Genomic DNA, 15,006 nt, shown 5'->3' with positions numbered 1-15,006 from the left:
CAGTATCACAGCCAAGCAATCTGGCCAAAAGCACAATGCCAGGCCAGAAACAAGTCCCCACAGATGTGCTGCACCGGTTAGGCCCTCACGGAGGGAGCTCTGACGCCACGGAAAACTGACTCCAAGAGGCAAGAATCAGTCTGATTAGCCCAGCTGAGAGGCAAAATTTGTTCCAAAGAAAAAACCAGAAAAATGCAGAGTGCATCTGTTCCACTGGGCCAGAAACAAAATGACCACACTTCTGCTTCTATTCTCCGTACACAGGAAAACCAGGAACAGAAATGTGGAGATGGGCTGGGCAATCTGCAGACTGGGACACAAAAGCCTTGGAAAATAAAGAGCTGAGAAAAGCTATTTTCTGGGACAGGGAGAAAGGAGAAGCACACCTGTTTCAGCTAAATGGAACCTGGCATGACATTTAAAGTAGTTATATGATTTTGTACCAAAGAAAGCACTAGTGACCTTGGTGACCCTGTAGCGGAAAACAGTCATCATCTCCTAAATGGTGACTGTTTGGATAGCCTAATGTGTGACAGTTGCTTGCCAGAAATGTGTTATGGTCTGGTTTTGATTTGGAGAGGGTAAGTGATAGGTAACAACACCTAGCAAAACAGGGATGGTAACACACACACACACACACACACACACACACACACACACCCCTCATGGTGATAAATATACTGTGTGTGTCTGGGTATTGTCAGTACTGGTCTGAGAATTTTCTCTGCTTCTCCATGTAGCAAGAAATTGGCCCAGGAAGTTGAGGAGGGCTGGTGAAAATTATTCTAGGTTAAACAGCTATGAAACCAATCAACCTCAAATTCCTAAGAAAGAAAGCTTTGCTCTCCCTGGTCTTTTGATTTGTACACTGATTCCAGAGCTGGAAAAGTTCCTATTAGAGGACTGGAATGTTTCATTGTCCACTTTTTCTGATATATCATTGATGATACCAAAGCCACCAAATGTCTTGGCATGTCTTACCCCCTTTCACATGTAATCCAAATCCATGTATTTAAGGAGTCAATCAGCATATGCTTCAAATAATGTGCTTTTCTCCCAATAAGATGCTATTTACAGCGCCATTAGCTGTTTGAGGTTGGGGACATTTCCAGAGTTTTTATAATCTAGTTTTTCTTTTGTTTCAACAGAAGGCTGAGCTCAGGGCCAGAAGGACACACAACACATGATAGAGATATAAATTCTAGCCACTTCAGTTCGTGCCTGGAATCCTAGCTACTTCTTAGGAGGTTGAGGCAGGATTAAGCCCAGCCTGGACAACTTAGTAAGATCTTGTTTCAAAATAAATAAGAAGCTCAAGGCTGTAGCTCAGTTCTCTCTGGGCTCAATTCCCAATCTCACCACCACCAGCAAAAGAAAGTGATAAAAGCCAAGGAATTGGGCAACCCACTTGGGACCCCTTCTGTCTCTCTCTCAGGCAGAAGTGTTTTCTCTCTCTCAAATAAATATTTCTGCTCTTAAAAATAAAGCCAAGGAATAACACTAATGACAAGAGAATGCAAATGGATACATTCATGGCACAAATATTCAGTATGTTTACAATCAAGTTAGGAAAAAAATGCACAATATATAGTAAAAAAAACCCCCACACAACATATTAACACTAGTCAAGTGGTAAGATTATAGGTGTTTTTTCCATGCTTCCATTTTTTTCTTTATTTTTCTCTTCTACATTTTTCTAATTATTCATATACAGTATTCAAAATAAATCTCCAAAGCTTGAGTATCAAAGTCATTTTCAAGAGCTATGTATCTCTTTTCCCTTGGTGAGATTCCCAAACTGGCGCATCACGAGGGAAATGTCCATGGATTCTTGGGAAATGCCCTCTGCCCTCTTGCACTGCTCAGAAGCACTGTCTCCCTCTGGTCCTGCACTGCACCGTGGACTCAGTGTGCCACTGCTGGCTTTTCAGTAACAAAATGAATGAAATCAGCAACCTTCCTCACCCGTCAGCACCACGCTCAGACATGGACAGAGATGGTCACCCGCTCCAAGCTTATAAACGTACTACCAGAACAATTATAAAACCAGGGCACTGCAAATACTTCTCTGGACCCAGAAAATGTCAGCCAGACCACGACACGCAGCAGAGGCATATCAGACACTCTGCTTACGGCCAGCCTCCTCTCTCACCTGTCATGAGAATGTCCTGTTTCTCTGTGCACTGAGGAATCAGCCCAGAAAGAGAAACAAAGGCAGTGTTCCCGTGATTTTCATTCTGTTGCATTTTGTCTGGCCCTGCATTTCCTCTATGGTTTACATAGAGGGGACTGCTTACAGCCTAAATGTCAGCAGAAGGATCCAGCTCCAGGGGCTCCAGAGGGAGCTCACCCCAGGGGAGCAGTTGAAGGTCCTCCCCAGGTGAGCCACATCGAATGAGAAAGCTGGGCTCCTTCTAACTCCCCTTCCAAAACATCTTAACAGTCGGAACCCCTAGCTTGAAATCACCACAGTGCCATACCCTAAAGACTAGAGCTCTGTCTCCTAAAAACCAAAGCTACACATATGCTGTGTGACATCCAGTTCAGAGAGTGGGGCTTTTAGAGAAGGAAGCAGATCAGGTCAACCCCAAATGAATGAGCTACCTCCAGTGCGTCTGGAGGTGCCTGTGGTTTCACCCGCCTACAGCACAATTCCTCTTCCTTTAACATATGAGCCTACTTCCCTGGAAAACCCTGTGTCCCTCTCCTGCCTCAGCCCTGCAGTCCTGACAGCCTCACCCTCATCACCTAGTCTCTGAGATGTCACATGGCTGAGTTTGAGAATTGTTAGGTGGCCTAAGGCAGGCCAATGAGATTCAGATCTGGAGTTCTGGTGATGTTATTAAGAATGAGCAATTCTTTTTCCTCTGTACCTGGATATTAATGGATAATACTCAGAGCTACCAATGGGCAATTTTGCCATTCTTGGAAAGACCAGCCTAGGAATAAACCCAGGAAAAGATCTGGGAGATGGAAAGAAATTACTGGGACCTGATGATATTCACTGGGTCCCAGAATTAAACATCTGTGAGCTTTGCAGTTATTTGGCCAAAGAGAAAAAGAAAAACAAAACAAAACCCAAAACTGTTCATTTATACTTGTCAGAGCTGGGACTTTGACTTAAAAACTTGCCAACAAAAGAGCTCTGAGGTATCACTGAACAAAGACAATCTTTCTAAGCATTTCCAAAATACATCCCAGGTTAGTCCTAGGACTCCAGGCAAGCTCCAGATTTTCAAATCTGTTCCGACTTCCCAGAAAGATCTGGGCTGCACGATGTGTGTCTGAGGCGTGGCCATTCCAGTAATGGCGCTGGTCAACTACGAGGCTTTGCCCAACTATTTAAATAAAAAAACTGGACTAGATGATGGATTTTCAAGCTCTGCAGAGGAACGGGACAAATGTTCCTTCCCCAAATTGAATGTGGAACTGTTTTGCATTACAAGGCTTAGAACACATTTCATACATTCTTGGTAAAGTGAGCTCCTCCAGTCCATGCTTCAGACCCTGGCTGTTTCAAATTCTTCTCCAGTGTGCCAGCAGCACAGAAAATTACCCTCTCCCCCAGCAAGCAATATCTTGTTGTTGAGCAAACAGCCTGCCTTGCCAAGGTGTGGGCGAGATGAGACCAGGGCAGGCACTGGCCATAGTCCGGCACAGGGGTTAGGGAAGGGAGGAAGCCCTTGCTGACCCTTCCCGCTGCGCCTCCTCCTGCCAAGGCCAAGCTCGCACTGTAGTAGAGCAGGCCAACCTGTATCCACTGCCAGTATTTCACAAATCTATCTCTCTCTGACTCCCAGGACCCTCCCCTGGGGCAGTGCAAACCCCTCCTGGGTCCTCTCAGCCTTTGTTGATTCTAGGTGCCACCCTGCTTACATCTTGGATGCTGTGGCCTTCGACTCCTGCCAGGCTGCACAGCTGGACTGCTTTCGAGTGGGCAACCCCCAAATCCACTCTTGCCCTTTTTCAGCAGCTTCCCACAGGGCACCACGGCTGCCTTTGCAAAATGCACCTCAGATGATGTTGCCTCCCTCCCTTCTGAGACTGACATTTTAAGGGCTTAGGAGAAAGCCTACACCCTTAAACTAAAGAGTTGAGAGGACAAGGGCCAGGTGCACCATGGCTCAGCTCTGCAGGCTTAGTGCCCTTTGCAGGCTCGTGGTGCCCACCAACCCTAATCACAGCCAACAGGCAGTGAGCACCGAAGGCACCAGGCTCTGGGCTAAATTCTCTGTGGAAATGAATTCACCGCAACCCTGCAAGGTAGTGCACTTTTGTTATTAAAGACATGGACCCGGGGCTGGGGATTTAGCTCAGCGGCATAAGCACCTGCCTTGCAAGCAGGTGGTCGTGAGTTCGATCCCTGGTACCGATAAAAAAAAAAAAAAAAAAAAAAAAAAAGACATGGACCCTGGAGCATAGAAAAATCACCCAATGATTAAACTGCAGTTTCCAGCCTCGGCAGACTGGCCTGCAGTTCCTGCAAGCTTCTGTTAACTACAGGGAAGACACTCAAACTGCCTGGTGGGGTGGCTTCTACTCAAGGCACCTTGCACTCTCCAGCTCTATACTGATCTGGGTGTGACCTAAGCCTGAGCCCCAAACTGTAGCTGTCACCTTGTGTACCCCACCTCCAATGCCATTGGTATTGGTCTCCCTGACTCTGACCTGGGCTCGGCACCTGACCTCTTGCCTTCTGGGTCCAGCTTTTGTTTTGACCTGTGCCCTCGCGCATCACTCTGGCATTGTCAGAGTCAGCCTGACATAAAATAAGCTGTCTTCTGGTTTAGATCTAAACGGTCCCCCGGAAGTCTCATGTGTAGAGGTGGCACCTGACTGGAAGGTGCAGAGCACTGGGCCACAGCTCCTTGGGTGTTTGCCTGCCCGTATCTCTCCCTTTCTCTCTCTGCCCCTGCCCGCCCACTGTGTCTTCCACTGCGCCCTTCTACCTTACAGTCAGCTAACCACTGAACCCACCGAAACTGTGAGTCAAACTCAACTTCTCCTTCAAATTGTGGGTGTCAGGTATTTTGTTCCACCAGTGGGAAAGTGACTGAAACACAACTGTGGCAAACCCTCATGCTTTTATCAGTGAAATGGGCACAACGAAGAGAGGTGGTGAGGTTTTAAACTGACTATATGTGAAGGCATTGGCATGTCTGGTCACAGTCAGAGGTCTGTTATCAGAACAGGATCCTCATCTTTACTGAAGAAGCAGTACCTCCGCACCATTATTGATGCCTGCCACAGCTGAGCAGTCAGGGTCTCAGGCATTGACCAGAAGGCTCCCAGGTAAATCGAGGTGAGGAAGCCTCTGCATGCCGTGCCGTGATGCAGCCTCTCTGTCCACACTCAGCTCATTTGTAACAAGGGAATAAGCCCTCTGTCCACCTCCCAGGTTGCCATGAGGAGTGAGTCAGATCACGTCAGGTCAGCGCTCAGGCCACATCTAAGATACGACCTGTGTTCAGTGTGAGTTGCTTGATGTCATCACTGCTCCTGAGCCCATGATCCCTCAGGCCAAGGGTGGCATAGGCTGCGGAGCCTGGTATGGCAAGGGCTCCCTGGAGGCCCTGTGTTGGGTGGGCGCTCATGCCAGGCCTGCAGGAGCAGTGTGCCATAGATGGTGGGCTGTGTTCTCTCTCAGGAGGAGGGGCTGCAGCTCTAGGTCCAAATGAGTCCTCAATTGGGGCCCAGACTGACGTCCTGCAGGCCCAGAGAGCTCTCTGTTCCTCCAGATATATTCCAGGGAAAAGCGCTACCCACAAACAGAGCACACTTCATGCCAGATTAAACACTGCAGACTTACTCAGTAACCTAAGTTACCAACCATGGAAAGAAAAAAAAATCCATTAACCAAAGCTTCACTTTAAAGAAGGGACTGAGCGTTTAGACCAAGCCCTCTGTGACGCACACCATTACTCACAGCCTGTGGTTCTCAGACTTAAAGACACAGAGATAGCTCAGAACACTGCTTCCCAAAACATACCAAATTCTCCAGCAAAACCATATACAGTAGTGAAGAGCACCAGTGGCAAGGCTGGTTTCTAGGTCCAGCCCCTGCTGCGACCCAGGGTAGAAGTGTACGGTGGAAGATGTTGGTGGCTACTCGGGGTCTCCTCCTGTGAAGAACAGGGGCTGCACTTAAAACACAAGCCACCTGCCAGTGTGGGGTGCACACCCTGGTCTCTTAGGAAGCTCCCGTGCAGGTCCTGGCCTTCTGGAGTGACTGAGAACACTGCTTCAGGAGCCACAGTGCCTGAGTTCAAACCTACCCTCCTCAGTGAGGGGTCGTGGGGCCTGACAGCCCCGGAGATTCTCAAAGGCTCAATTTCCTTGCGTGTGGATTCTGGTGACTCTGACACTTCCCGAGTGGGAATTCTGTGAGAATGAAATGGCAAATGGACCTACATTCATGGACAGAGTCCTTGGCACACACAGCCTCCCGTCATGGTCACTGCCACTCTTCTTTGTTTCTCCTTCTCACACACACTGAGCCTTGGTTTCTGCTGCTGGCTCCTCCCCGTATCCACTAGCTTTGCAAGCTTGCACTGTTAAGTTTAAAACTGCTCCTGAGGTTCCTCTTTCTTCCAACCATCCCAAGAGTATGAGAGGCTGAGAATTAAAGAAGGTAATTTAGTGCTGGATGTGGGGGCACATGCCTGTAATCCCAGCACTGGGGAGGCTGAGGCAGGAGGATTGTGATAAATTCTACCTGCCTAGGTTACACAGTGAGTTCAAAGTCAGCCTAAACTACACAGGAAGAGCCTGTCTCAAGAAATAAACACGAAAACAAACCAAAGACCAAGAAATTAGCTGTGAGCACTCATATTTCTAGGGGCCCATCACACACCACAGTGTTGACGAAAGATGCTGGTGTATCATATGTGTGTGTGTGTGTGTGTGTGTGTGTGTGTGTGTGTGTGTGCATGTGTGGTACTGAGGAACTCAAGGCCTTGACATCCCCAGCTCTCTCTCTCCATCTCTCTCTCTCTGCTTCTGTCTCTCCAAGATCATGCTAAGTTGCTCACACTGGGCTCAAGCTCACAATCCTCCTGCCCTGGTTCCATCAGCTCACTCTGGTCACATGCTAACCGAATTTAAATTAATGAAAAGAAAATGAAATTGAAACACCAGCCAGCTGCTGCTGAGCACCTAAAATGTTGTCAGCGCCCTGGATGGCCCGCAGTGTTCATTTCACTCAGTTTTCATTCATTGAATTTCAGTAGCTCTATGTAGTGGTAGCTACTGCACACTGCTAATTTCAGGAATCTTTTCCTGGAGTCTTATCAGCCCTGGTTCAGGGTTGCTTGGCAAAAGTCTGATGTGACACTCTGTGTACTCTGTGGATGGAGCCACAGAAAACCACGAGGATCAATGTCCGCCCACCTCTTCCTCGACAGCAGAGGCTGTGTGCTCTGGACACTGGATTTTCCCAGGGGTCCCTAAGCCTGTCCCCTCCACACTGCCCACCGGGTACCACGCTGCATCAGACAAGCCCAGGACATCTATTCTCAACCAGTGGTGCACGTCTGCGCCAGTGGGAGCTGGATGAACGCAGGTTCCCCGACCCTGCCCTTCCCGAGCTCTGTCAAGGAGCCTGGTGGGAGCAGCAGTCCAAGTTCTCATCAAGCACCCAATGAGAGGATTCTGTCATGCAGGTCTAGCTCTGAGAAACTCTGCTTCAGGAAGGACATATTTATCTGCTGGCCTTCTAAATAATTATAGCAGATTATTTTCCAGATTTTCCGAGACTGACACAGCCAGTGGGGAGCCAGGCAGTCATCACTGGGCGCTCATTCCTACAGCGTCAGGGATGGCGCCCTACCACCAAGCCCTGGGGCTTCCATTTCTCTTTCCTTTTTCATCTGAACACAGAGGTAAGGGGGTGTGCTTTTTATCTGCTGGGACAAACAGTAATGCAGGTGTGAAAGCATTTAAGGGGGAGAAGACGTAAAATGCCCTGGACAGACATCTACAACTCAGAGACACATTCTGCTTGTTCAACAGACAGTAAATGGATTTAACATCTTCAGAAAAATCCATGTTTTTAAGTACTCTGCAATACCTGGAGATACGGTAAGATGGGGCTCGTGCTGGGTCAGCAGCCTGATGTGATTAAGAACATAGCTCTTGTGGTTTATGTGCACAGACTCAAATCCCTGCTCCAGCACTCAGAAGCTGGGGGCCTTGGAGTGAGTACCTCAACCTCTGTTTCTTAGTTTCTTCAGCTAGAAAGGAGAATGATGTTAAATACCTCCACGGACGTTGTGACAGTTAATTGAACAAGCTGCTGTTTGTAAAGCACCTGGATCAATGGCTGGCACATGGCAGGAGCTGGTATGTGCTAGCTGCATAGGCATGGCTCTACACTGCAGCGGACAGCTGGAGCCCAGCAGCAGGCTCAGGTGAGGCTGCCACTGGAATTCCTCATATCCCTGTCTCACCCTTTTGACTGGGGGTACCTGCACCTGCCCTTAGACGGGAAACACACTGGCTGATCTTACAGTTTATTCTCAGCTGTTGACGTGCAGGACCAGGCTGATTTAGTTCCAACCCATTGTGGACCTTGACAGCATGGTGGACACAGCACAGACTGTGAACGATTCACCAGGTGAGTTCTACAGCACCTCGAAGGTCTATCCCCCAAGGGGTAAGATGAGCCGAAGGAGCTTGAGGGCTTGGATGGTCCAGCAATGGTGAGACCATGCCACCTCCACTTCCAATGCTGCCCTCTCAGGTGACACATGGCTGTCATAAACCAACTTTGTGGAAAAGGGCGTGCATGAGACTCGCCTCCCCACCTCTTTGGGTAGCTCACTTCATTTCTGTCTATAGAACTCTCCTTTTCACTGCACACTGACGTCAGCGCCCTGTTTGATACTGGTGCACAGAGCAGACTTACAGCTGCCTTGGGAGCCTTGAGGTTCCCAGCAGCACCTGTTTGGGCTGGCCACAACCCTAATATCTGCCTCAACCTGTGTCCACACCCTTGGCTGGCTCCCGGTCACTCTCCAGCAGCCCAAAGCCAATGGCTAGGGCCACAGTGGAAATGTGAGCCAATAACAGCACAGTTCACCCTGAGGACCCCCAGTGGGTAGGCTGGGGTGGCCTCTGGAGGAGACATCATTCCTCACGTGGCCCTCTGGCCCTGTCTGGTTTTTCTCACCCTCCTCCTCAGGTGTCCTATAACTCAAGCCCAAAACCACACTGAAATCCTGAGGGCAGGCACCAGATATGTCACCCAGAGATGAACACGGCTGGCTGATGGACTTCCTGGGCATCAGAGCCTACCTGTGGTGTTGGACAGGGCCAGTGATTCCATGGAGCCTCGGGGAGTCTGCTCTGTGGGTGTCATGTCCTCTGTGTACTTCAGTGAGCTGATTGGGAGGCGGGTCCGGCATTGCTGGGCAGCCATGCCCCCTGCCTCCTCCTCTTCTTCCTCATACTTGGGGACTTGGATGCTGCCCCGGGTTTCACTGAAGCTCTGACTGGACATGTCGCTGTAGCTCTCCTGGGACCGCAGCCGCCCTGGGTAGTAGTCCTCACGGCACTCCTTGATGAAGCTGCCACCGTGCCCCTTCATGGCCAGTGATGAGCTCCTCTTGGGGTTGCTGAAGTGCTTGGGCCACATGTCGGGCTGGGCCCCGGCGCCCTGTCCTCCTGGGCTGTAGGAAGTTCTGATGTTGCACTGGCTGAGCAGCTGCAAAGGACTCTGGGACTGGCTCTGCTCCATCTTGTTCCCGTAGTGGTAGGGCTCCTCTCGGCTCCTCCAAATGGGATCCCGGTTGAGGCTGGGGGTCTGGCTGGACAGGCTGAGCAGGTCCATCTGCAGGGACAGGGGGTCCACGTCTGCCGACAGCCGGTTCGAGCTCACCTGTAGCTGGTTGTGCGGGCTTAGCATGGCCTCCTCGGTCTTGCTCTTGTTCTTCCCAATCTTTGCGCTGCGCCGGGACTCCTTGGCTCTAGCGTTCTGGAAGGCCGAGTCAGACGAGTCAGAGCCGTTGGGGTCCTCGCCAGCACTGCAGGCTCGGGAGCAGAATATCTGGCCCTGCTTTGGGAGGAACGGCCGCCCCAGGAGGGACTTCTTGCAGTGAGCGCAGCAGAAGCAGGTCTCAGTGGCATGCCAGTGCTGGCCATCATAGGTCATCTGACCCTGGTCGATTCCTGGAGAGACCAGACAAAGGAGAGGCTGAGGGACAGTAGGGAACCGCCCTGCCCAGGGGAATAACATGCCAATAAGCCAGCAATTAGGCCCCGGGTACCCAGCATTCACATCCTATGTGGCCTGTCCTGCCTCTGGCTCCTTCCTATCTCACTTGCTACCCTCGACATCTAGGCCAATGAGGCCCACCCAAGAATTCTGCATGGGACAGCAACATAGGCTGAGCACCTCTCAGGCAACAGTCTGAAATGAAAAGCTCCTAAAATCAAAGCTTTGAATGCTGACATGACAGCGTGAGCAGGAGCCTTCATACAGGGAAACTCTGCACCATGCAGAGAACTATTAGCAACAGTATAGAAAATGAGGGGCCCCAAGGGAGCTGTCTCATTCCCGCTGGGGGCAGCCGTGAGGAGTCAGTCAGCCCTTGGGCCCGCTGCAGGTGGAAAGGGGCCTGGGGAAAGAGTGAGTCCTCCCGGGGAGGCAGCACCATGCGAGCCCCCACCTCTGGAAGCGGTTTCTGGCTCTAGAGGAGCCACAGCAGGACACTGCAGGCCAGAAGGCAAGGACAGGAGGCACAGAGTGAAGCAGCCCCTTCCCCGCCCGCTCTCCCTCACCCACCCTTACACAGAGGCCAAGGCAAATTGTTCTCTATGACCCCCTCCCCAGCAATGAGGGTGGGAATCTCTCTTCATCTGGGAGCCTGGCCCTATGGACAAATGGGGCATCATGGAGATGGGAGGAGCCTGGGGGTCACTGATAAGAAGCCAGCACTTCGTGAATGAACCCATTGCTCTCAGGAGCAGTGAGGACAGCCAGCTGGGAGGGGCTTGGAGCAGAGCTGTCTCACATCTGGGGCTCTGGGACACTTCCTCCCTGGACCCCTGGTGTCCCCGGGACTGGATGCACAGTTCTGCATTAGCTGAGAGCGAGGTTTCAGTACAGAGGCAAACACAGGTTCAAATCCCCTTCCACTCCCTTGGTTCAGTCTTAGCTCTGCCGCGCTCCAGCTGTGCACCTTCAGCAGCTGATTCTGTGCCTGGGCTGTGGGGAGGGTCCCTGCAGAGGCACAGCTGTAAGCCCAGCCATGGCTCCACAGCCTGGCTGCCCTCTCCATGTCCCTTCTCTCTGGGCCAGTGTCTTGTGAACTCACACTGGCATCCCTGGCTCCCTCGGTCCATGCCCAGCACACAAGCAAGCTGGTATCCTGCCTGCTCTGTGCTGGAGGTTTGCGAGCAGGGCGGGCCCCAGGCCTGCCCTCCACCAGCAGCTGCTCAACACTTCTGTGACAAGGAATGGTCCTCTAGTCCTCCGCAGCAGCAGCAGCAGCCTGGTTCCCTGGATGGGGCCTCGTGGAGAACGGGCTGGGGAGGGGTGGGCAGAGGGCGGGCGTGTCATGAAGCAGCCCAGCAGGCAGCAGAACGTGGGCCCTGATAAACATCAGCGATGTCAGATGGTCCTCTGAACTGCCCCTGAACTCGGAACATCTGGAAAAGGACTCTGCCCTGCAACATCTAAGCATTCCTTTTTTTATTCTCTCTCTAAGCCCTTTAATCACTTCTCCGAGGGTGTCTGTGTCTAGTGCAGCCACAGCCTCGCTCTGTTTATAGGACTGTTTATTCGGTTCTGTGCAGGCAAGAGTCCCGTTGCCTTAGCAACGGTGGCCCAATGCAGGGTCTGCTCTGCGTAGCTGGATAAATATGGAATGTTTGTACAGTATGGTCAGGGGCACAGCACCCCGAGACAAAGGGCCGCATGACACAGTGCACAGATTCTGGCTGTCGCAGGAAAATTATTATTTTTATAGAAAAGGGGTTTTAGAAGGAAGCCTCAGGGCCTGTAATCCAAACACTCTGGGAAGCTGAGGCAGGAGGATTGCAAGTTCAAGCCCAACTTGGACTATTTAGCAAGACCTCATCTAAAAATGAAAAAACAAGTCACAAAAAGTGCTGAGGTACAGCTTAGTGTAAAGGCCGTAGGTTCAGTATCTAGCACCAAATAATACAAATACTACTAATAATAATAAAAGAAAGAATCTGGAACAGGAATTCAGCTGTAGCAGCAGCTTCCCTGGTAAAACACTGATGCCTTTTATGGATGTGAGAGGAAAGAACGGAAAAGGGAAGCCAATAAACAGCTGGACAGCTGAAAGGGGAGAGAAAGGGGAGGGCCAGCTGAGCCGTCCGTGACCCAGTGTCAGGCAGGTTTTCTGTCTCTCCAGCTGCTGGGTAAGAATTCTAAGCGGCAGCTTCTGAGAGGCTTCAAGGCTTCCTGAAGACATGTGGAAAGGCTCAGGGGACAGAGTGCTGGCACTGTGGCTTCCTTGTCCAGTGCTCCGCTGCTCAGCTGAGGGAGCACTCGGTGCAGACTCAAGTTCTCGAGTCAGGTGCGTGGGGCCAACATGCCCCAGTATTCCTGATGCGGTCCCACCCAGCCTTGCCTCATCCATTCAGCCACCTGTCATTGTCTAGTGCACCTGTGACTCAAAGCACCAGTACAGGTGCGTATGTGGCTGCTGTGACCCTCGGGAAAGGAAGGCTCCTGGGCACGTGGCTGAAGCCTTGGGCTGGGAGAGCGTGGTCATACAGGGTGAGGGCATCTTCCTTGGGCTTCAAGCCTTGTGAGCTATTTACAGATCTCTTACTTTGGGTATCTGGCTGACTTTGCTGTGTTGACTATTTTAAAAAAAAGAAGACATGCTTTCCGGAGCCATTTGTGTTCTTGACTCCCTGTCCATTTTGGTCCCTCCCTCTGCTGGGCTCCAGTTTTCCCCTGAGGAGGATGTGGGAGACACCAGTCTGTCTTCCCCCTCAACTTTTCTGCCCTTCATCAGGGCTGGGCTTGTGGGATTTTGATTTGGAGGAAGTGACTTGGGAATTGAAAGTGACATGGACTTGCCTTGGCCACCAGGTGAAGACAGTTTGCTTCCAAGTGAGCCAACAGAAAGCAAGCAGAGCTGCTGATGCAGCAAAGAATCCACACTTTGTTCGAACCCTTGATCCAGCCCTACACTCTCCCAGGTCCTTCTCATAATGTGAGACAAGAAATGCTCGGTTCTACCCAATGGGTTGGGTTCCTGTTCCTGGTAAGCAAAGGGATCTAACTGCATTAGGCCCAAGAGATACCACCATAAAAGGGTTGTGACCAGGGCAAAGCTCTGCCTCACCGATGTGCTGGGCACAGGTGTCACAGTATTCCGCGTACAAGGACTCAAAGCAGTGGCAGCAGTAGGGCCTTCCCTCCTTCATGATATAGCGCTGGCCGCCCAGCACCGTCTCGCACTCGAAGCAGCAGAAGTGTTTCATGTGCCAGTGCCGCCCCTCCGCTTCGGTGCATTCGTCTGCGAAGATGATCTGGAGATGGGAAGCCTAGTGGTCAGTGCCTGAGACCCAGTTCTGAGAACCCACCTCAGAGGAGCAAGGGGAGGGGCCCAAGGTAGAAGGCAGAGAGCAGGTCTCCCTACAAATCCTTAAATGAAAGCGTGCGTGTGTGTGTGTGTGTGTGTGTGAGAGAGAGAGACAGAGAGAGAGAGAAAGAGAGAGAGAGTGAGAGAGAGAGAGAGAGAGAGAGAGAGAGAGAGAGAGAGAGATTCTACATCTACATCTGCTGCCACACTTGCATTTTCCCAAAACAGTGAAATACTGTGTGAGGCCTGACCAGCAGTGAACCTGACCACCCTTAAGGGAGACGAAGGGTGCTGGGTCTCAACGTCTCAGGACAGGCTGTGCACAGGCACGCTGGACGTGCACAGGGCTCTTTAATAATGGGGAAGTCACAGGAACCTCTGGGGTTCGGGGTGCTGCTCTGAAACATCACTCTGGGTCATGCCCAGACACAGTCCTGCCTGGCACAAGAGAATCAGAGCATGAAGGAGGGGCTGCTGCCCTCAGACAGGCGGAGGTGACTGGGTCTGTCACGGGCTTCATCACTCCTGGCCGAATGACAGAGGGAAAGTCTCACTTAGGTGCACTCCCGACCCCTGGGGCAGCTGCGTCTTTGAACTCGATTCAGAGTTGTTTGACATTTTAAAGCCCAGATATCAAAATGCGCTACTGCTTAGCTGCATTTGCAAGCTGGTGTGGGACTGGCATAGGATGGACACACAGGGGAAGGGGACAGAACCGAAAGCCCAGGAACAAGTCCACACAGGTAGGGTCAGCTGATCGTCAGAAGGGGTGCTGAGACCATTCCTGGAGAGAGGAGGTCTCTGCTGCAGATGGCCTGGGACAACAGGACAGCTGCTCACAAAATCAGCAATTTGAACCTCTACCTCCATCACATATAAAATTAACTGAAAGGAGATTAAAGGCCTAAATGCAATGGGAAAAAAGATACAGCACTACGGAAAAAGAAAAAAGAAAAAGAAAAACCCAGGCGGAAATGCTGACCACAGACTAGGCAATGGTATTTTAGATGGCACTAAAAATACAATTAACAAAAAAACAGAATCCACCAAAGCTAAAAACCTTTATGGCTCAAAGGAAGAAAATGAAAATACAAACAGAATGGGAGAACATATTTACAAATTATGTATCTGACAAGGGGCTATATAAAGAATTCAACTCAGTAGTAAAGAGAAAAATAACCCAACAAAGGCATAAGTAGATATTTCTCAAAAAAAAAAAAAAGAAAAGAAAAAGAAAAAACTCAGAAGTAAAGATGCTTAACATTATCAGCAGTTACGGAAGTACAAATAAAAATCTCAGTATGATACTACTTCATGCATGCTAGGATGACAATAATAAAAAATATACACAATTAAAGTGCTATCAAAAATGTGGAGAAATTAGAAAACTCAGGCATTGATGGCATGAATGCAAAATGGTGTAGCTATTTTAGGAGAT

General features: G+C 50.5%; 1 protein-coding gene across 3 annotated transcripts in view; it reads right to left on the bottom strand.

Annotated features, from left to right (window-relative positions):
- Positions 1 to 15,006, bottom strand: part of Prickle2 (prickle planar cell polarity protein 2) — a 301,419-nt gene that overhangs the window by 20,408 nt on the left and 266,005 nt on the right. For all 3 annotated transcript variants that reach the window (XM_003480146.5, XM_005008292.4, XM_005008291.4), the window contains 2 exons: positions 13,329 to 13,515; positions 9,295 to 10,167 (listed from right to left, as the gene is read on the bottom strand). In XM_003480146.5, the coding sequence (XP_003480194.1) occupies positions 9,295 to 10,167; positions 13,329 to 13,515 (1,060 nt within the window). The remainder of the gene's footprint in view (positions 1 to 9,294; positions 10,168 to 13,328; positions 13,516 to 15,006) is intronic.

Source organism: Cavia porcellus, unplaced genomic scaffold, assembly GCF_034190915.1.
Source record: "Cavia porcellus strain 051 isolate PalLab524CR breed Dunkin Hartley unplaced genomic scaffold, mCavPor4.1 scaffold_10, whole genome shotgun sequence".
In the NCBI taxonomy this organism is placed as follows: Eukaryota; Metazoa; Chordata; class Mammalia; order Rodentia; family Caviidae; genus Cavia; species Cavia porcellus.
Note: the sequence above shows the minus strand (reverse complement) of the source record. Positions and strands in the feature narration are given on the sequence as shown.